This window comes from Myxine glutinosa, chromosome 5, assembly GCF_964187855.1.
Source record: "Myxine glutinosa chromosome 5, kmMyxGlut1.1, whole genome shotgun sequence".
Classification (NCBI taxonomy): domain Eukaryota; kingdom Metazoa; phylum Chordata; class Myxini; order Myxiniformes; family Myxinidae; genus Myxine; species Myxine glutinosa.
The window spans coordinates 200,581,972-200,603,717 of NC_136265.1; the positions used below are offsets into that span (position 1 = coordinate 200,581,972).

Here is a 21,746-nt window from a genome sequence, read left to right on the forward strand (position 1 = left end):
GAGTGAGAATAATTCAAAATTTATCGAACACTGAGCATCGCAGCAAAGCAAAAGTGATGTTTTTTTGCTCGCGCCATATATAAGCAGCAGCAGTAGTTGAAGAAGGTGATTCGAGGTAACTTCCAAACAGATGTAAGATAACCTTGGGCAAATGATAGGGTGAATCGAGCAGAATGTTTGTGAAATACAACATGTTACTTTTGATTAAATCCGTCAGTGCAGCGACAGGTGAAAAAAGCCGAGGATGTACTATACATGTACAAATTTGATGGTGTGGCCATTTCACCTTGTCCCATATCCCGATTACCGCACTCCATGATATGTGTGCAAGTGGCGTGACCATGACCATCAAAGTTTCTCCTTTTTATTTAATGGAGGAATCAAATTCCGACGCGACTACAAACTCTCATCCTGGTGTTTTGCAGGTAGGGTCATTCATCAATGTGTGTGCTGTCCTTCAGATGAACGTTAAACTGGGTGTCCAGTCTTCCGTATGCCAATGATCCGATGTTGTCCTTCACAAAGAGTAGGCAAGCTATCGCCAGCACCCTGAACAAATTACAAATTCCTGCCCTTTCCTACAGGGGGGCACTGCATAGCGGCACAGCCATTCCCCCGGCAAATGATGCGACCAACAGCCATCTGCTGCAGGATAAAGAAGAAGAAGAAGTAGAAGTTCATCACTTTACGTTGACTTCCTGTTTCTGCCAATGCACACTCCAAAGAATTGCTCATTGAGGTGACATCCACAAAGCCGTGGGAGACGGGTACCCTGCAATGTCTATTAATTACATACTGTTTGAACGTCAGTTGGACCGTGAGTACGTCTATTAATTACTTATTTTTGGACCTCAGGTAGCAGTTCTTCAGCTACCACAGGGAGTGACGTCTCTGCCCTATGCGAGTCCCAGGATCAGCTGGCTCCAGCTGACAGTACCTGGTATGGGCCCCTTGTCCAGGGTAACAGATCCCCACTGCCATGTGGGGGAAGCCTCCGCTATGGCTATGAGGACACTCAGATATCAAACCGCACCTGTAGGTCAGCCTGGGCAGCGCTACATCGTGGACAAATGTGCCCATGAAAGTCAGTGGTGGCACCAATTTAGGCATCACTATGCAGCATCTGCAGACAGCTGTGTCATCTTTGGATATCAAGGGTAGCCGTCATCATACCGCCGACCTGGACTGTCTGCTGCACCTATGTGCATCAGACTTCGCGGTGCATTTGCTGCACCTGCAGCCAACGATGCTCATCGGAATAGAGAATGGGAGAGGGATAGCACACACCTCTATCACTTTACTCGCTTGTCTGTGCATGTTTTCCCCTTCATTGACACCTGCTCACCACCCATTGGTACCTATACTGCCATCGCACAACACACAATGCTTAGTAAGCACACCAAGGAAAGGAGGAGATTCGACGAAAGCAACGACTCACACCATCATCATCATTGGATCTCAACTACGTCTATTAATTACGGACTATTTGAACTTACCTTTTAGACCCCTTTAGACCATTTTAGATATTTTATACCATTTGGACCTTTTAAATCCTTTATAACACTAAGACCCTAAAGACCCCTAATGCCCATTAGACCCATTCTAACCATAAGACCCTTTAAGACCCCTAAGCCCTGGTGTTTTGCAGGTAGGGTCATTCATCAATGTGTGTGCTGTCCGAGGATGTATACATGTACAAGTTCACTCTACTCGCTTGTCTGTGCATGTTTTTCCCTTCATTGGCACTGTAGACCCTATAGGCCCCATTAGAACCCTTAGACCTTCTGTCTAATGACCTTCTGCAGTAACACTTAAAGGTCACCAGCCATAATCAAAAGACCCCCCCCCACCCCCACCCCATTGATAACCCACCTCAGTCCCAAGCGAAGAGGGCACAAAATATAATTAATTTATTAGTTGTCTGTCTTTTTTTTCAGGTTCTGCTCATCTTGGTTGTTTGCACAGCGAAAACGCCCCACGTGGCAAAGAGAAAATCCCCACATGACAAAAAGAAAAGCCCCACATGGCAAAGCGAAAATTCCCACATCACAAAAAGAAAAGCCCCACGTGGAAAATAGAAAATCACCACATGACAAAAAGAAAAGCCCCACGTGGCAAAGAGAAAATCCCCACATGACAAAAAGAAAAGCCCCACATGACAAAAAAAGCCCCACATGACAAAAAGAAAATCCCCACATGACAAAAAGAAAATCCCCAAATGACAAAAAGAAAATCCCCACATGACAAAAAGAAAATCCCCACATGACCAAAAGAAAAGCCCCACATGACAAAAAAAGCCCCACATGACAAAAAGAAAATTCCCACATGACAAAGAGAAAAGCCCCACATGGCAAAGAGAAAATTCCCACATCACAAAAAGAAAAGCCCCACGTGGAAAATAGAAAATCGCCACATGACAAAAAGAAAAGCCCCACGTGGCAAAGAGAAAATCCCCACATGACAAAAAGAAAAGCCCCACATGACAAAAAAAGCCCCACATGACAAAAAGAAAATCCCCACATGACAAAAAGAAAAGCCCCACATGGCAAAGAGAAAATTCCCACATCACAAAAAGAAAAGCCCCACGTGGAAAATAGAAAATCGCCACATGACAAAAAGAAAAGCCCCACGTGGCAAAGAGAAAATCCCCACATGACAAAAAAAGCCCCACATGACAAAAAGAAAATCCCCACATGACAAAAAGAAAATCCCCAAATGACAAAAAGAAAATCCCCACATGACAAAAAGAAAATCCCCACATGACCAAAAGAAAAGCCCCACATGACAAAAAAAGCCCCACATGAGAAAAAGAAAATCCCCACATGACAAAAAGAAAAGCCCCACATGGCAAAGAGAAAATTCCCACATCACAAAAAGAAAAGCCCCACGTGGAAAATAGAAAATCGCCACATGACAAAAAGAAAAGCCCCACGTGGCAAAGAGAAAATCCCCACATGACAAAAAAAGCCCCACATGACAAAAAGAAAATCCCCACATGACAAAAAGAAAATCCCCAAATGACAAAAAGAAAATCCCCACATGACAAAAAGAAAATCCCCACATGACCAAAAGAAAAGCCCCACATGACAAAAAAAGCCCCACATGAGAAAAAGAAAATCCCCACATGACAAAAAGAAAAGCCCCACATGACAAAGAGAAAATTCCCACATCACAAAAAGAAAAGCCCCACGTGGAAAATAGAAAATCGCCACATGACAAAAAGAAAAGCCCCACGTGGCAAAGAGAAAATCCCCACATGACAAAAAGAAAAGCCCCACATGACAAAAAAAGCCCCACATGACAAAAAGAAAATCCCCAAATGACAAAAAGAAAATCCCCACATGACAAAGAGAAAATTCCCACATGGCAAAGAGAAAAGCCCCACATGGCAAAGAGAAAAGCCCCATGTGGCAAAGAGAAAATCCCACGTGGGTTGAGAGAAAATGGTGTCCATGACAACAATTCAAGTCGGATTTGTTAAATGATTTTATGATTGCCAAAGCTCAGGAATCTTTCAAGATATCAGATTGAAACTTACACAGATTATTTGTACGCATGTGTAGTAAATGTGTATAAAATGTGGTCAAATGTAGTCGCAGGTCAAAGGTGAACGTCAATCCCATCCAAAACATGTAAAACACATACAAGGCCACAATCATAAAGTGTATCAACCAAATGTGTTTGGCACAACATTCCATCATGTAAAACACTTGATAGGTCAAAATTTCCAAATTATCAAAATGCTGTTTCCATGGAAACTATTATTTATTTGTATTTCGCAAGTATTGTGCTGTGCACGACATTCTCAAACTTTAATACAAAGTTGGGGCATTCTCACGTGATCTTTGGACATATTTGAGGGGACTTAACCTTTACAAACACTAACATTGCTGTTGTCACAATGAATCTGCGCGTGTTACCATTTCCAGAACGATCTGACATGAAATGGCGGTGTATTTGCAAATTTTAATCACCATTGGTAGTTCTTCTTACGAGCAGGCCGCCATTTTGTACAAGGTGAACACATACCATGCGTGGACATTGAATTCCTGTTTATATCAATCCATACTCCAACATGTTGCTTACTTGAGGTGAGGCGTCTACAAACCCGGGGGAGACAGTTACCCTGCTGGTTTTATTAAACTTGAGAACGTGATCAAAATGAGTGAGATATATTTTATTATTGAGTCAAGAGAATCATTCATTGGAATATAAGTGAGGTTAAAGAAGACAGTATGGGATTGGTGAGTCCTCGCAGTCAAAGCCCGAGTTGAATCGACTCCTTTTCGTGGAATGACGGCATCTGGATCTTCAGGAGGCCGTTGGTGGATGTGACGTCATCGACACATTGGAGGACGCACATTCATTCCTAGGGAGGTACAGAGGCCGTGGATTATCAGGGTTAGTCATCCGACGTTGGTTTGCAGAATGCTGGGATATTTTACACCATTGCTCTTCCCAATGCGGTCCAAAGTGCTTTCTTATACACAAAATCGAGGCTCATGGAAGAGTGAAGGCACAGAGGAAAATAAAAACAACTAGTAATCGTTTAAGGCCAGCACACCTGAAGAACACAATCCTGGAGGCTGATACTGATCCTGATTCAGTGGAAATGGTTGGAATTGAAACTGGGAACCTGAGCTCTTTCAACCCCATTTTCTCCGATCAAGTCTAATGTTTACTCCTTCAGGGTTCAATCCTAATTTATCTTCTGGCAGGTTGCGCATTTTCCCATAGGGCTGTTTACACATCACATGTTGGGAGAAAGGTTGTGGTGGAGTGAATGGAGTAAAATTAATTTGTGAAAAAAGAATGAAAATGGGGGTTGGGGGAGTGTGGGAGGGGGTGTAGAGGTAATATGCAGATATATGGAAAACACACACACACACACACACACACACACACACACACACACACACACACACACACACGATATACTCACATACAAACACACAGGCATACATGCACACATGAACACACACACGAAAATGCACAAACTCGCAAACAAACACACGTGCAAACAAACACACGCGCAAACGTACACATGTGCAAGCTCACAAACGTGCAAATACACACACGTACAAACATGTGAACACGCACACGCAAACACACAAACTCACACGTGCAAATGCACACACGTGCAAACACGCACACGCAAACATGCAAGCGTGCACACACGCAAACACGCTCAGTTGCACACGCACCAATGCAAACGCACACACATCAACCTTACCACGTGGGTTTCTGAACAAATTGGTGAAATCAATTGTACTTGTAGCTACCCCCACCAACTCCAAAACCTGCAAACATCACACAATCATTATATAAAATGTATTGCTCCACCAATGACATTATTATTAAATATAATAGACAGAATTGCATCAAGGACAGTAGGAAAAACTGACCATGGGGTCCAAACAGGGCAGCATAGCAGGGTTTGGTGCAGTATGGTGAGTTGTCATGCTGATGAAAAAGAGAGGGATGCAAAGGACGAAATCAAACGCTGAGTTCATGAAACGCCCAACTTCTAAAATAAATATTTGGGTGAAATTATGATGTTTGTGTACTCAAGCCATCTACTAATGAGATTACTTTCCCTACAGGCCCACAAAGAAAAATCTCCCTCCTTAAAAGTAGTGGTTGTAGTAGTAGTAGTAGTAGTAGTAGTAGTAGTAGAAGTAGTAGAAGTAGTAGTAGTAGTAGTAGAAGTAGTAGTGTTATTATTATTATTATTATTATTATTATTATTATTATTATTATTATTATACAGAGCCACCAATAGCCAGAATGGGCTCTGGGGCAATACCAAGTCTCAGACCCCCTTCATCGAGGCCACTTTCAAATTATTTTTAAAATCAACCTATAGTATAACTACGGCGGTTCCCGTAGTTTCGTCAGAACAAACACATGCTATGGTTAAAGGAAATTGGGGCGTTATTCAATTATTAGCAGGAGTACCCGGCATTGCTCGGTGATGTTCTTTCTACCTGTTGGCATTTTGAAGAAATCAATTTGTTGGGTGCCTAAAACACTCCCATACCTGCACCCAATTTATATTGTTACGGCTCGGGGTTCGGGTCCACTACGAGGGGGTTAGCCTCCGTTCCTTCCCGAATTTACCGGACCTGAGGCTGCCGCACACGAATAACTTCGTACTTTGGCAGGTTGTGAACCAGCAACTATGAATGCCAATTGGTCCATCACATGATAGCAGGGTCCAATCTTGTAACACCGCTTACCTGTACCATGTGATGGTTCCAATCGGGGAATGTACCTGTCTCCGGCGGTGTACCACTTTTGTTCCTGTAGATGGCCAAGCAACTGTTGGTACCCGCCGGGCTGATGCTAATTTTGTTACGGCCGATTGGTACTCTGGGGTGCGAGCAATGGTGGTCCAATGGAAGAAAGGACATTCACGGACAGAGGGAAAGGAAACGTTTAACGATTCGATTTATTTACAAGTATTTACAGTGCAACTTATCGGTAGGAAAGAAAAAGGGACAAGAGGGAGAAACTTTGCTTAATCTACGCCTTATGACGATTACTACGAATAAACACAACAAGAGCGCCCAGCACACATTCATGGGGAGGGGAGGGGAAAACGAACATCGGGATCCTGCTACCAAATGGTTACAACGTTACCCGATGCTTTTCCTCGTGACGACGTTTGTCTTGATGTAGCCACCGAGCACCCTGAGTGGGTAAAGGCGATCCCCAGCACAAACTTGAGCAGGTAAAAAGCGCCGGGAACTTGGCAGAGTGAGTGCGTCACGAATCGTGCAGGGAAGAATACCAGGGACACGTGGAGTCAGCACGTCATGATCTCGTGCAGAGTAAAGAGAGCGTCGTGGCCTCGTGCAGAAAGAGAGTCTGTCGTGCAGCGAGAGGGAGCAGAGAGAGACCGGCCGGCAGGCCACGTGCACAGAGAGCAAAAAACACGTGCAGAGCGAACAAGGTCCCAGGCCTTTCTGTCCAGCAGAGAGCGTTATGCAGGCACATGCAGAGAGACCAACGTCTAGGCCTTTCTATCCAGCAGAGAGCGTCATGCAGGAACGTGCAGAGAGAACAAATTCCAAGGCCTTTCTGTCCAGCAGAGAGTGTCATGCAGGCACGTGAAGAGAAGAGAGAGTGTCCGGCCAAGAGAGAGAATCACGTGTGCAAGGCCTTTTTGTCAGGCTCTGGCAATGGTGGTGCCATTTTAGGGTTTAGTGGCAAGGGTGGGGCCAGCTGCCGATTGGTGAAGTTTGTCACCCTTCCCCCACAAGCCCTCTTGAAGGGACTTTTACCTGGTGCTTTGATGGTCTGCCTTTGAGCCTGTGTGCATTGGCTGGAAAATTATCCCATTATGAGTGGAGGGCCTGTCTTTCCCCTCCCCAACGCATAACGACATTCTAACCCATGTAATGTTCTGCTATGAAATAACTATTCTAAAGGACCTGCATGGTGGTTGCCATTAATTTAGTGGTTTCCCAAAACCGCAACAATATTCAATATTATAATATGATATCAAACACACACACACACACACACACACACACACACACACACACACACACACACACACACACACACACACACACACACACACACACACACACGGCTTTTATCATATATATGCAGATTCGTTTATAAACCATTTCATCTGGATGGGGTTTGGCCAACACTCCTGTGTTTATTTACGTCATCACATCAATACCGCGATTATCATTGTATAAATTCTTCCCACAGTAGTTTACAATACGTGAGAGGGTGGCAATAGCATAATACACATGGCAATGTAATTATATTTATAATGATACTCCCATAATGAAACAAAAAATTGAAAGAATAATTAATAACAAGTTAGGAGACGACGATGATTCACGAGCGAGCGGTATTCAATGACAAAGGACGGACTATCAAGTCGAACGTCACGATCGTCACGATCATCGACGATTGCTGCATCAAATCGGGACCATAATCAGTTATGAGGTTAGTTAGCTACACAACACCGAAAATTCGATTCGATTCCGACAACTTTGAAAATTTGACCTTTGTGACCTTCAAAGGTCAAAGGTCGAAGATTCTGAAATTTGTTGGAAAACTTGTATTTCATGATGTATGTGATAATATAAGATCATGTAGGACATTTCACCGTATCAGAAAGCGAACAATGTAATAAAACTATCAAAAATCGACTTTTCTAAATTTCGTGACCTTGTGACCTTGACCTTGGGGCGAAAATGAAAAATCGAGCTCCGTGGGGCTAGACACATGACATTGGCCTAACCAAATATCGAAACCCCTGTCAGATTCCACCAACTCCCTTGGAGAAGATGTACCTTGAACTCGATTACCCCCTAAAAAGACATCTTTTTTTGGGGCGTGGCTCCACCCACAATGGGCGCAATACGCCCACTCTAGGCAGGACACAACTAGATCGTGATATCAACCTCCCACCCAAGTTTCATCAAGATCGGATGATATCATCTCATGATATTCATCTTTATTTAAATAAAAACATTGCCAAGCAGGTGTGTGGTGTTCAGTACCTCGGAATGAGATCCTGGAGTGAGGGTTTTCCCACATTTCTTGCATTTAAGGCATACTCGATGCCAATTTTTTCCCATTGATGTAACTTTCTCAGCTGGAAGACAGGTGAACACATACACATGCGATGACTCATTTTGGTGCCAGTAACACCACTCTATAGTTACGTCTCACTCACCTTGGTTGGGACATTGGCAAGCTTAAGTTGTGTTTCGTAGTTTGGTTAAAACGGTTAGAAATGTGGAAAAACCTCATTTATCATCTAAATTCTAAACCTATTTATAACAAAAACAAGTACAAAAAGTTTTAATTAAAACAAAAGCCGCGTCGATGTTATAGGCACAGGACATTCCTATTGATTCGATTACTTGATGTTATTTTTGTGCAAAGTGAAAATATATCTCGGCAATTTACCGTGTGTGGTGACGAATTTTTAATATATCTCGGCAATTTCCCGTGTGTTATTTCAGGCGGTGTATGACTGACCATGCCGCGATTTAAAAAATATATATCTCGGCAATTTCCCGTATGTGGCGACACGTGAACGAAGCTATGCTCCTCTCTCCACATTATTGTGACGACGTATAAATTAAATATTTCATCGTGACGATTGTCATCAAATGGACGAATTTTTAATATATCACGGCATTTTCCCGTCTGTTATTTCGGGCGGTGTATGACTGACCATGCCGCGATTTAAACAAAATATATATATCACGGCATTTTCCCGTCTGTTATTTCGGGCGGTGTATGACTGACCATGCCGCGATTTAAACAAAATATATATATCTCGGCATTTTCCCGTCTGTTATTTCGGGCGGTGTATGACTGACCATGCCGTGATTTAAACAAAATATATATATATCTCGGCATTTTCCCGTCTGTTATTTCGGGCGGTGTATGACTGACCATGCCGCGATTTAAAAAAAAAAAATCTCAATGGACTTGAAGTTACAGGCCTTTGAGAATTCATTTCGTTCTATAAAGGGCAACTTTCATCGGATTTTCTTCCCGTTTTTTTTCAACCGAGTCTAAAACTGTTAGCAACTGTGAAAAATGAAATGATATATCGAATTTGATTTCAAATAAAACTGTGTGAGAGAGGAAGACACCACGGGCCTACAAAACAGGCCTCAAAGCTATGCGAGTTAATAAAATGGTGGATATTTGTTTATATGAAGCCTCTCCCAGAATGGGTGGAGCTTTGAGGTTTTGTCTTCTGTGAATGAACAAGAAGAAGAAGAACAAGAAGCACAACAACAACAGCAGAGGGCACTCTATGACCAGCGTCTGCGACGCGGCTAAAAATGTGGGTTTATTTTGGCTAAAAAGGAATTTGTGAAACACTGGTAATCTACAAGTCCATATGGACACTCACCAGAAACCTCTGCCATGGTAATGGTAAATTTTGATGTGATGTCACAAATTATTGGCAGGATTTTATCTTTAATGCAAGGTCAAGGCTCATGGAAGAGCATGGTGACAAAGGGTAAAAAGGCAATGAACTGACAGTGGGGCCACCGTTGTGTTTGACACAATAAACACCCAACAAATTTGCACCCACAAATGAACAAACAGGAATCATTCGATGAATGAACAGGATTATGAATAATTAAATTAATATATGTGGGAAAATTACATGCCCAGACCAGGAATCGAATCCAGGTCCTCAGGAAAACGGCATAAATTACCAATTTGTCCTCCCATTGGAGGACGACCCTCTCGTGTTCAGGCCGTTGGTGCTCCTATGGTTGGCAGCGAGTGCCCCGGAAACATTGACGAAAAGAGAGTGGCAATCACATGTGTGGGAAAATTGCATGCTCAGTCAGGGTCGCCCAGATAGCTCAGATGGCAGAGCCCTGGTACGGTTCACCAGAGGGCCTGGGTTCGATTTTTACTTTTTCTTTGTCCTAATAATCCCATACAGCTTCAATGATGATAAAATCTGGGTTTGAGAGGGCCATTCCATGCCTTGATGGACTCCAGCTTCCTCTTTATTTTACAAATAGTTTTGATTATGCCAGCTGAGTATTTTGGATCATTACCTTGCTGCAAGATGGCGTTTGTACCAATGAGTCTTACACCACTGAGGATAGCGTGGTGGATTTCATTTGTTTATACCTTGATGCAGTCAATATACCATTAATCTTCAACAATTTTCCAACACCACTTGAGGGTATGCACCCACAAACAACACCACTTGAGGGTATGCACCCACAAACAACACCACTTGAGGGTATGCACCCACAAACAACACCACTTGAGGGTATGCACCCACAAACAACACCACTTGAGGGTATGCACCCACAAACAACACCATTTGAGGGTATGCACTCACAAACAACACCACTTGAGGGTATGCACCCACAAACAACACCATTTGAGGGTATGCACTCACAAACAACACCACTTGAGGGTATGCACCCACAAACAACACCACTTGAGGGTATGCACCCACAAACAACATCACTTGAGGGTATGCACCCACAAACAACACCACTTGAGGGTATGCTTGAGGGTATGAGGGTACATCACTGAAGCTTGATTCGTCCGTCCAAAGCTCCTTTTCCCATTGTTCCATATTTCAATACAGGTGTACTTATTCATATTTTATCCTTTGAGTCTTGTTCCCCTTTCTTAATGGAGGTTTTCTTACTGCAACACTTCCTATAAGTCCTCATTTCAAAAGTGCATGATCGAACTTCGTATTGTTGATGGATGGATGACACCTGCACCTTCTGCAGGTTCTGTTGTAAATTCAAACTTCTGTTCTTTCTATTCCTTAGGGATATCATCTTCAGGTATTGATCATTATTCTTAAACAGCAAAAAATTACAGACGGATTAGGATGAAACTTCGTGGACAGCTTGAGTGTGTGATTAGGACAAATTGATTGGATTTTAGTGAAGATCCGGATCCGGATACAAGAGTATTTTAAATTTTTTTACGTGATTCTTTACAATTGAGAAATAAGGCCAAAAACAGATATACAGCATGATATTTCACAAAGATGTGGATGGATTGTGACGAAACTTGGTGGATGAGTTGGTTCGGTGACCAGAACAAGCCAATTCGATTTTGGTTCAGGTCCGAATCCAGATCCGGCCCATCAGTGGGACAGAAAACGTAAAATGTTCAGCCTTGCAAAGTAATGCTCTCAACTGAGTGCTGTTCTAGTTGGTTGTGCTTCGCATACCACACCTTGAAAAATGAGTGATGTGAGCTATTTCACTCAATGTTTTTCCTTATTTATGAAGAACCACTTTCAGAGGACATTCCCTTCCCCCCCCCCCCCCCCTCACCATCCACCGAGTCGGGGTTGGCCTTTTTCGGGCATCGTGGTCCCCTTTTTGAAGCAATGTTTTATGGCCGGATGCTCTTCCTGCCGCCATGTTAGTCGCCTTTTGCGACACACAGGGAATTACCAGTGAAATGGTACTCTATTTGCAGACCTCGGAAGGATGACAGGCTGAGTCAACCCCCCTGGTATTAATTCAGTGATCGACAGGGATTCGAACCCAGGATCCTAGGATCCCAAGCCCGCACCCTAACCGCTAAGGAACCCAGGATCCTAGGATCCCAAGCTCGCATCCTAACCACTAAGCCAACGAACCCAGGATCCTCGGATCCCAAGCTGCACCTTAACCGCTAAGGAACCCAGGATCCCAAGCCGGCACCCTAACCGCTAAGGAACCCAGGATCCTAGGATCCCAAGCCCGCACCCTAACCGCTAAGGAAATCAGGATCCCAGGATCCCAAGCCCGCACCCTAAACGCTAAGGAACCCAGGATCCCAAGCCGGCACCCTAACCGCTAAGGAACCCAGGATCCTAGGATCCCAAGCCGGCACCCTAACCGCTAAGGAACCCAGGATCCTAGGATCCCAAGCCCGCACCCTAACCGCTAAGGAAATCAGGATCCCAGGATCCAAAGCTGCACCTTAACCGCTAAGGAACCCAGGATCCCAAGCCGGCACCCTAACCGCTAAGGAACCCAGGATCCTAGGATCCCAAGCCGGCACCCTAACCGCTAAGGAAATCATGATCCCAGGATCCCAAGCCCGCACCCTAACCGCTAAGTAACCCAGGATCCTAGGATCCCGAGCCCGCACCCTAACCGCTAAGCCAACGAACCCAGGATCCTCGGATCCCAAGCTGCACCTTAACCGCTAAGGAACCCAGGATCCCAAGCCGGCACCCTAACCGCTAAGGAACCCAGGATCCTAGGATCCCAAGCCGGCAACCTAACCACTAAGGAACCCAGGATCCTAGGATCCCAAGCCGGCAACCTAACCGCTAAGGAAGCCAGGATCCTAGGATCCCAAGCCCACACCCTAACCGCTAAGGAACCCAGGATCCTAGGATCCCAAGCCCGCACCCTAACAGCTAAGGAACCCAGGATCCTAGGATCCCAAGCCGGCACCCTAACCGCTAAGGAACCCAGGATCCTAGGATCCCAAGCCAGCACCCTTACCGCTAAGGAACCCAGGATACTAGGATCCCAAGCCGGCAACCTAACCGCTAAGGAACCCAGGATCCTACGATCCCAAGCCTGCACCCTAACCGCTAAGGAACCCAGGATCCTAGGATCCCAAGCTGGCACCCTAACTGCTAAGCCAACGAACCCAGGATCCTAGGATCCCAAGCTGCACCTTAACCGCCAAGGAACCCAGGATCCTAGGATCCCAAGCCCACACCCTAACCGCTAAGGAACCCAGGATCCTCGGATCCCAAGGCTGCACCCTAACCGCTAAGGAACCCAGGATCCTTGGATCCCAAGCCGGCACCCTAACCGCTAAGGAACCCAGGATCCTAGGATCCCAAGTCCGCACCCTAACCGCTAAGGAACCCAGGATCCCAAGCCGGCACCCTAACCGCTAAGGAACCCAGGATCCTAGGATCCCAAGCCCGCACCCTAACCGCTAAGGAACCCAGGATCGTAGGATCCCAAGCCCGCACCCTAACTGCTAAGGAACCCAGGATCCTAGGATCCCAAGCCCGCACCCTAACCGCTAAGGAACCCAGGATCCTAGGATCCCAAGCCCGCACCCTAACCGCTAAGCCAACACCAGGCATAATAGGATCCTTCTTTATGCAGAAACACAATTCCATGGTAATCTACTCCTGAAATGTTATTTTAAACTTACAGTTAATCCTCATAGATCTGTATTCTGCAGAACTAAAAGTGTGATTTTACAAGGAATACCGGAAAATGAGTCAACAATTAGATTTGATTGGTAAATGTGATGGATTAGCTTCTACAACACTTCCTATCACCTGCTCATGTATAGTTTACTTTGAGTTGTTGTAATCACAACTTTTTAAATATTCCAATCAATGTTAATTAAAGATTGCTAAATGTCAATCTTGGTTTGTTCTCACCCAAACTACGTTCTATTATAATAACATAACAGTTAACGTTGTTATCCATATTATAAAACACTAAGAAGTGGAGGGTTTGAGTAAATTGTTGATGCTCATAACATCCATACATTGCAACTCCTGAATGTGTTTAAGACTTTTGCACAGCAGTGTGTGTGTATATATACAGTATATATATATATATCTATATTAATAATAGGCTACGGTGATTCTGTCTGTCTGTCTGTCTGTCTGTCTGTCCGGGGGTGTGGCTTACTCTGTTTATAGAGTAGCTCCACCCATTCTTGGAGAGGCTTCATGTAAACAAATATCCACCATTTTATTAACTCGAATGGCTTTGAGGCCTGTTTAGTTAGGCCCGTGCTGTCTTTCTCTCTCACACAGGTTTATTTCAACTCAAATTCGATATATCATTTCATTTTTAACAGTCGCTAACATAGTTTTAGACTCGGTTGAAAAAAAACGGTAAGAAAATCCCAAGAAAGTTTCCGTTTATAGAACGAAATGATTTCTAAAAGGCCTGTAAACTACAGCCCATTCATTGAGTCACCCTCACGATTTTATCTCGAATTCACCATCTGATTGAATTTTTATCGATGGTTTTCGACTCGGTGTCAGAAAAAATTGAGAACATTCACGCACACACGGGAAAATGCAGAGATATATATTTTAAAATCGCGCCACGATGATACACGAAAATACACCGCCTAAAATAACAGACGGGGAAAATGTCGACATATACTAAAAATTCACTTTTTCTTTTCCGTTAAGATATATTACTTTTCCGTTTGATGACAGTCGTCACAAAAGACATATATTTCTTCGTTCTTATTTCATTCAACATTATTAGCCGAAGTAAAATATGTTTCAGGAAATTACCGAGAGATATTTATTCGTTTTTTAAAATTAGTTATGTGCGCATACACTTTAAATAGGTTTATTTGAAATCTTTAATTTTCACAATGTAATTTACTTTCCATTTGTCATTTGATGATTACGAGACACTTCCTCTTGAGGATCGTGACAATTCATGCGCTGCGTGGAAACTTCCGTGTCCAAAATGAATGAGACGGTCGATGAAGAACGCAGACTTGAACATGATGCAGCAAGAAAACGAATGAGACAGGCGAACGAGTCCGTCGCCGAACGTCAATGCAAACTTGAACATCATGCAGCGAGAAAAAGGACGAGACGGGAGAACCGCACAGGATGCTGCTGCAAGTGCAACAACGATGAGGAGGGTTGGAGAGGACTGAGGAGCGAGGGGTTGGAGAGGAGTTAGGGGTTGGAGAGGACTGAGGAGCGAGGGGTTGGAGAGGAGTTAGGGGTTGGAGAGTGAGGAGCTAGGGGTTGGAGAGCGAGGAGCAAGGGGTTGGAGATCGAGGAGCGAGGGGTTGGAGAGCGAGGATCGAGGGGTTGGAGAGCGAGGAGCTAGGGGTTGGAGAGCGAGGAGCTAGGGGTTGGAGAGCGAGGAGCTGGGGGTTGGAGAGCGAGGAGCTAGGGTTTGGGAGGGAGGAGCTAGGGGTTGGAGAGTGAGGGGCTAGGGGTTGGAGAGGAGCGTGAAATTGGAGAGGAGTGAGGAGCTGGAGAGTGAGGAGTTGGAGAGTGAGGAGCATGGGGTTGGAGAGTGATGGGCTAGGGGTTGGAGAGGAGCGAGGGGTTGGAGAGGAGTTAGAGGTTGGAGAGTGAGGAGCTAGGGGTTGGGAGTGAGGAGCTAGGGGTTGGAGAGTGAGTGGCTAGGGGTTGGAGAGGTGTGAGGGGTTGGAGAGTGAGGAGCGAGGAGTTGGAGAGTGAGGAGCGAGGGGTTGGAGAGTGAGGAGCGAGGGGTTGGAGAGTGAGGAGCGAGGGGTTGGAGAGTGCGGAGCGAGGGGTTGGAGAGTGAGAAATTGGAGGAGCGAGGGGTTGGAGAGTGAGGGGCGAGGAGTTGGAGAGTGAGGAGCGAGAGGTTGGAGAGTGAGGAGTGAGGAGTTGGAGAGTGAGGAGCGAGGGGTTGGAGAGTGAGGGGCGAGGTGTTGTAGAGAGGAGCGAGGGGTTGGAGAGCGAGGAGCGAGGGGTTGGAGAGCGAGGAGCGAGGGGTTGGAGAGGAGTGAGGGTCTGGAGAGCGAGGCTCGAGGGGTTGGAGAGCAAGGAGCTAGGGGTTGGAGAGCGAGGAGTGAGGGGTTGGAGAGTGAGGAGCTAGGGGTTGGAGAGCGAGGAGTGAGGGGTTGGAGAGCGAGGAGTTGGAGAGCAAGGAGCTAGGGGTTGGAGAGCGAGGAGCTAGGGGGTGGAGAGCGAGGAGCTTGGGGTTGGAGAGCGAGGAGCGACGGGTTGCAGAGTGAGGAGCTAGGTGTTGGAGAGTGAGGAGCGAGGGGTTGGAGAGCGAGGGGCAAGGGGTTGGAGAGCGAGGAGCAAGGAGTTGGAGAGTGAGGAGCGATTGGAGAGGAGAGTGAGGAGCGATTGGAGAGGAGAGTGAGGAGCGATTGGAGAGGAGAGTGAGGAGCGATTGGAGAGGAGAGTGAGGAATTGGAGAGGAGTGTGAGGGATTGGAGAGGGGTGTGAGGAGGTATTAGAGAGGAGTGTGAGGAAGTATTGGAGAGGAGTGTGAGGAAGTATTGGAGGGGAGTGTGAGGAGGTATTGGAGGGGAGTGTGAGGAGGTATTGGAGGGGAGTGTGAGGAGGTATTGGAGGGGAGTGTGAGGAGGTATTGGAGGGGAGTGTGAGGAGGTATTGGAGGGGAGTGTGAGGAGTGGGATTGGAGGGGAGTGTGAGGAGGTATTGGAGGGGAGTGTGAGGAGTGGGATTGGAGTGGCGTGAGGGTGGAGAGAGGAGAGTGTCAGGTGGAGAGGAGTGAGGGGCACATATTATGTGAAATAAATAAATTGTGTTCATTACACCATTTCTGGATCTGATGAATTGCCAGTAACCATTTTGTAAAATTTAATGTGCAGCATCTAAATCAAGATGTCCAAATGTCACACACGTCCATGCCCGTGGGATTCCCACGGGTGACCCCACTTGTATATGGTATATTATATATTAATGTATTCTTGTGTTGTTCCAGATCCATGGAAACCAACTATAAAATATTTAACTTCCCCTCCCCCTTAAATATTTTATTAATTTCAACAATGGGGAACACAAGCTGCGGTTGTCTTAGTCACACAACAGCTTTGTATGCAATGTACTAAATCTTCAATGAAATGACTATACAATAATGTTATCCCTAAAACTGTGGACATTATGTTATTTGCAATGATTTGTACATAAAATAACATAAAAGTGAAGCCATGAAATTCATATTCATCATATATATATAGGTGTGTGTAGCACCTGGGACACGACTGCGAGGGATGGGGCGTGGCCAGGGGAGGGTGGTGGGGTTGAAGATTCAGACAATCATCTCCGACGATCCCCCATTTAGCGACACAGTATTTATTTTTCAAATAAATTGATTCACCAAGCATTTCCTATTTTCATGATGACTTTGCGTTTTGCAACTAAATTAATTTGAATGCAATGTTCGAGCAACAAGTTTTCAGTTTACCTTATACTCACCTGCTTTTTGACAACGTAATGACTAGGACCAAGTACTGTACAAAGGTGGAACAATTTGTGGTGTAAGGGGCACATTTTGGGTGATTTAGGGGTCGGGGGAGAGGGAAGTGGATACGTCTGCTCCTCCAGGCTCCAAACATCCACAAATAATCTGTACAAACGACCCCTTTTATCCCCTTCTCGAATCCTGGATCTGCTCGTACTGAACAGAAACATTTGGAGTATTTTTTAAATCAAATGACAATAAAACACCAGCAAGCATTTCATACAACATTGTAAGTACATTTATATGACAACAGCCATAGTAGCAAAGTTATAGGATCGATATACAATGAAGATCAGACTATATTGTGTTGTGTACGTACCGAAGTACACGGCCTTGTTGCATCCTGGACATTGGCTGGACATGGCGTCGATAGTGCGAAAACAAGGAAGGGAACAAAGCTGCAGCACGAACCTTGCACAGTGAGATATGCGAGGCGAATGAAAGATGCGACTTTGAACGATGGCAACTTGAGTGCGTGGGCGTGGCGAATACACCGAACGAGTGGGCGGGGCTTGAGACTCACAAACTGACAGGTGATTAATTCGACCGAGGCCGAGCGAAGTGAGGTCGAGGCAGTTCATTTACGATATAAGAGCTGTTGGTCTCTGTCTGTCTGTCTGTGTTGCCATTTTTCTCAGAGATGGCTGAACGGATCTTCGTAAAACTTTCAGAGATTCATCAGTGAGTGCCTGAGGCTCACCCCCACTCTAGCAGGGAAAATGGCCTTAAAATGCCTGTTGTTGTTGTTGTTGTTGTATCAGTGAGTGCCTGAGAGAGTTTTAGGGGGGGGGGGGGAATATCTAAAAAAAAAAGTTGGTTTTTTTGGATTAAAAAAAAAAAAATCGCTCGATAGTGCCTAAGCCTTTTTAAATCAATGACAGTTATATACAAGTTCACATTCGCATAAATAAATACAAAACAATCACCAGACATTTGAACACAAATAAATCAAACCATTCCAGAAGTGTACGAATTTGGTAGTACGGATTCTTCTTCTTCCTGTTCCTCAACACACTTAATTCAGAAACGTGATGAACGCCACATTCACCAGAATATATTCAACGAAAAAGTGATGAACCCCCTTCCACTACCCCCCCACTCCCTTCCTCATCTGCCTCCTGCCTCCTCCCGCCCCCCTCGCCCCCCCAGCCCAGCAACGCCGGGTACTTCTGCTAGTACCCGGTGAAACACCCTGCGACCTTTGCCTGGAGAAACAAGCCTTAAATAAAAGAGAAGAAACATGTATATGGTGTTTGTTTGCGAGAAAGCGATTGACCTAGCCCGGTAGCTGTAGTTTGAGTGACACAAAGTAAGACCAGCAATCATGACACGGGAGTGTAAGATGGTTCCGGGCACCACTTTAGCGCTCCTAGGTCAGAACGGTAGTACCACCCTGGGGTGTTGCTGTCTACAACCTCCTACCTAAAATCAAGGAACTTGTATTCAGGCGTCTTCTTCTTCTTCAGGATGCTCAAAATAACGAAAACAGTGAAAAGGAAATACAAAATGAAAATTGGTGATTTGACGTAACCTTGGCTTTTGACCTTTTGCTCTAAAAATACAATGGGCTTTTAGCTTTTGATTGGTGAACCAATTCAGTGACCAGATATGACTTTTTTTTTTAATTTCAGGTCAATCGGATGAAAATTGACGATTTTATGTGACGCTGACCTTGGACCTTTTGATCAAATTATAAATTTTTCTTCTCCATATTCTCATAAGGGTTTGTTGAAAATTTGATGACAAAGCTCAAATGGTAAATTGAAATTTCAGGTCAATTGGATGAAAGTTGATTTTATGTGATGCTGACCTTTGACCTTTTGACAAAATTTTACATTTGCCTCCTCCGTATTATCATAATAAAGTTTTGGTGAAAATTTGATGAGGAACTCAAATGGTAAAAAAGTTAGGGCTCGGGCAGACACACACACACACACACACACACACACACACACACACACACACACACACACACACACACACACACACACACACACACACACACACAAGTGATTGCAAAACCCCGTCTCCTGCACATAAAGGTGAAAAAGTGAGTGTGGAAAAAGTGAGGCAATGCCAGTCTGTGTGCTGGTTGTTGTATTGACATGTTCCAATAGGGGGCGTCTGCCCCCGATAAACCCGATTTAACCTGATCCTGACCCTATGGCATTTCCCAAGTACTGGCGCAGTGGCAGCGTTTCATCTCACGCCTTATCACGGTATCCGGATTAAACCGGCTGGTGAGCATCGTCACAAAGACCGGCTTTACGATCCACTCGATTTAACAGCAGTTGAAAAGACAGCATTCAAAGATGGCGGCCTCCAGTCGTGCACCAAAGCAGTGGCCTCTCTCGAAAACTGAAACGGTGACATCGCTCGGACATTTTGAACACTGTAGAACACGAATTGGAACATGAATCGTAATACAAACCCGCCCCGCGGTTGGCTTTGAATTTGGCATATTATACGGAATGTCATCCCGATCACGCATGCGCACATACGAGCGACATTATTTTTTAGTCTGCCTGCCTGTCTGGCAGACAAACAAAATTGAAAGTCACTCCAAACAGGAAACTTACTGTTTTTAGGGACCTCATAAAGGACACAAACAACAGGCATGACTAACTAATTTAATGTGTCAAATAAGGTGGTGCAAAAGCTGGTGCATCAAGGGTGGTAACCGTCTGAATTTTTTTTTTTCATCAGCCTTTCAAATTTTAATTTATTTCAATTGAATTATATACTTAAACAATATAGAACACCAATCGCCTTTTTGGCACTTTCAAAAACCTGTTTAGCAGTTCTTGGACAAAATATTTAAGCCATTTTACACCATCTCGACCAATCAAATTTTCCGCTCGCGTTCTCCAACGGAGGAATATCGAGATCGAGACAAAATAGCAGATAGTGTGAAATATAGATCGTGCTCGGAAACACAAAGTAAGAGTTTAAAGGATTCTTGCCATGTCTTTTTTTTCTTCCAAGACTGCACAGGGTATTCCTGCACTCTAATTTGTAACGTATTTAAAAAATGAGCTTTCAAGTTCAATGAATATTCAAAACTAAAGAAAAAACAGCAGCTGCAGAAAACAACAACAACAACAATAACAAAAATGATTGTGGGATTTCGCATAGGCTAATCGGTCTGCACAGATGACGGCCGGTTAAGCAGAGAAAGGCTCTACATTTCTAAGATGGCCTCCAAAGCCAGGCATTTCTAAGATGGCCTCCAAAGCCAGGCATTTCTAAGATGGCCTCCAAAGCCAAGCATTTCTAAAATGGCCTCCAAAGCCAGGCATTTCTAAGATGGCCTCCAAAGCCAGGCATTTCTAAGATGGCCTCCAAAGCCAGGCATTTCTAAGATGGCCTCCAAAGCCAGGCATTTCTAAGATGGCCTCCAAAGCCAGGCATTTCTAAGATGGCCTCCAAAGCCAGGCATTTCTAAGATGGCCTCCAAAGCCAGGCATTTCTAAGATGGCCTCCAAAGCCAGGCATTTCTAAGATGGCCTCCAAAGCCAGGCATTTCTAAGATGGCCTCCAAAGCCAAGCATTTCTAAGATGGCCTCCAAAGCCAAGCATTTCTAAGATGGCCTCCAGGGGCGAGGCCAAAATGAAATGGAAATTTCACTGTGACCTGCGTCCATAATGTTGCACCCAACTAATAACTTATTGTATTCTTGATCTGCCCGATTCTCTTAAAAAACAATCTTGCAATTATGCCGATGACTCCACCTGTGAAGAATGATACACCACAGTTGTGAAAGGCTGCTCACTGCTGAATCACTTGCGTCAGACCTGGACAAGATAAGCCGCAGAATGGTCAGCCACTTGGAATTAATAACCAAAAAAAAAAATTATACAGGGTCGAGGATTGTGGAAGAGGTAGTAGTAGTACACTGAAAGGATCAGGGCACAACAGAACAAAAGGAACAGGTGAGAGGAAGGAAACACCAACACAAGGGTTGAAAAAAGCACGAGACTTGGACAAACAATGGATGTGAGGTGGAATGGGGGCAGAAGAGGATGAATTGGATGGACAAGATGGATACAAAGGGAAACTCTCAGGAGGGAAAACTGGAAATTTGGAAGGAGTAGCGATTGCGGTGGGATCAACGAGGGTAGAAAAGATCATGGATTTGGATTATTCTGAGATGGTGGTGAACAGCTTTCTTAAAGACGTGGAGGGAATGCTGCCATTGAAGAGGATTTGGAAGTTGGTTCCACCTGCAGGATGAGAGGCAGGGGAGCCAGCGCAGA

General features: G+C 44.8%; 1 protein-coding gene across 1 annotated transcript; it reads right to left on the reverse strand.

Moving 5' to 3' along the window:
* Window positions 1-3,741: 3,741 nt before the first annotated feature.
* LOC137426498 (cysteine-rich protein 1) lies at window positions 3,742-17,968 on the reverse strand. The gene is made up of 5 exons (XM_068115086.2): window positions 17,809-17,968; window positions 8,532-8,626; window positions 5,406-5,463; window positions 5,234-5,300; window positions 3,742-4,369 (listed from the first exon to the last, which is right to left on the reverse strand). The coding sequence occupies exons 1-4, from the start codon at window positions 17,849-17,851 to the stop codon at window positions 5,263-5,265; spliced, it is 234 nt and encodes a 77-aa protein (XP_067971187.2). The 5' UTR covers window positions 17,852-17,968; the 3' UTR covers window positions 3,742-4,369; window positions 5,234-5,262.
* Window positions 17,969-21,746: the final 3,778 nt, after the last annotated feature.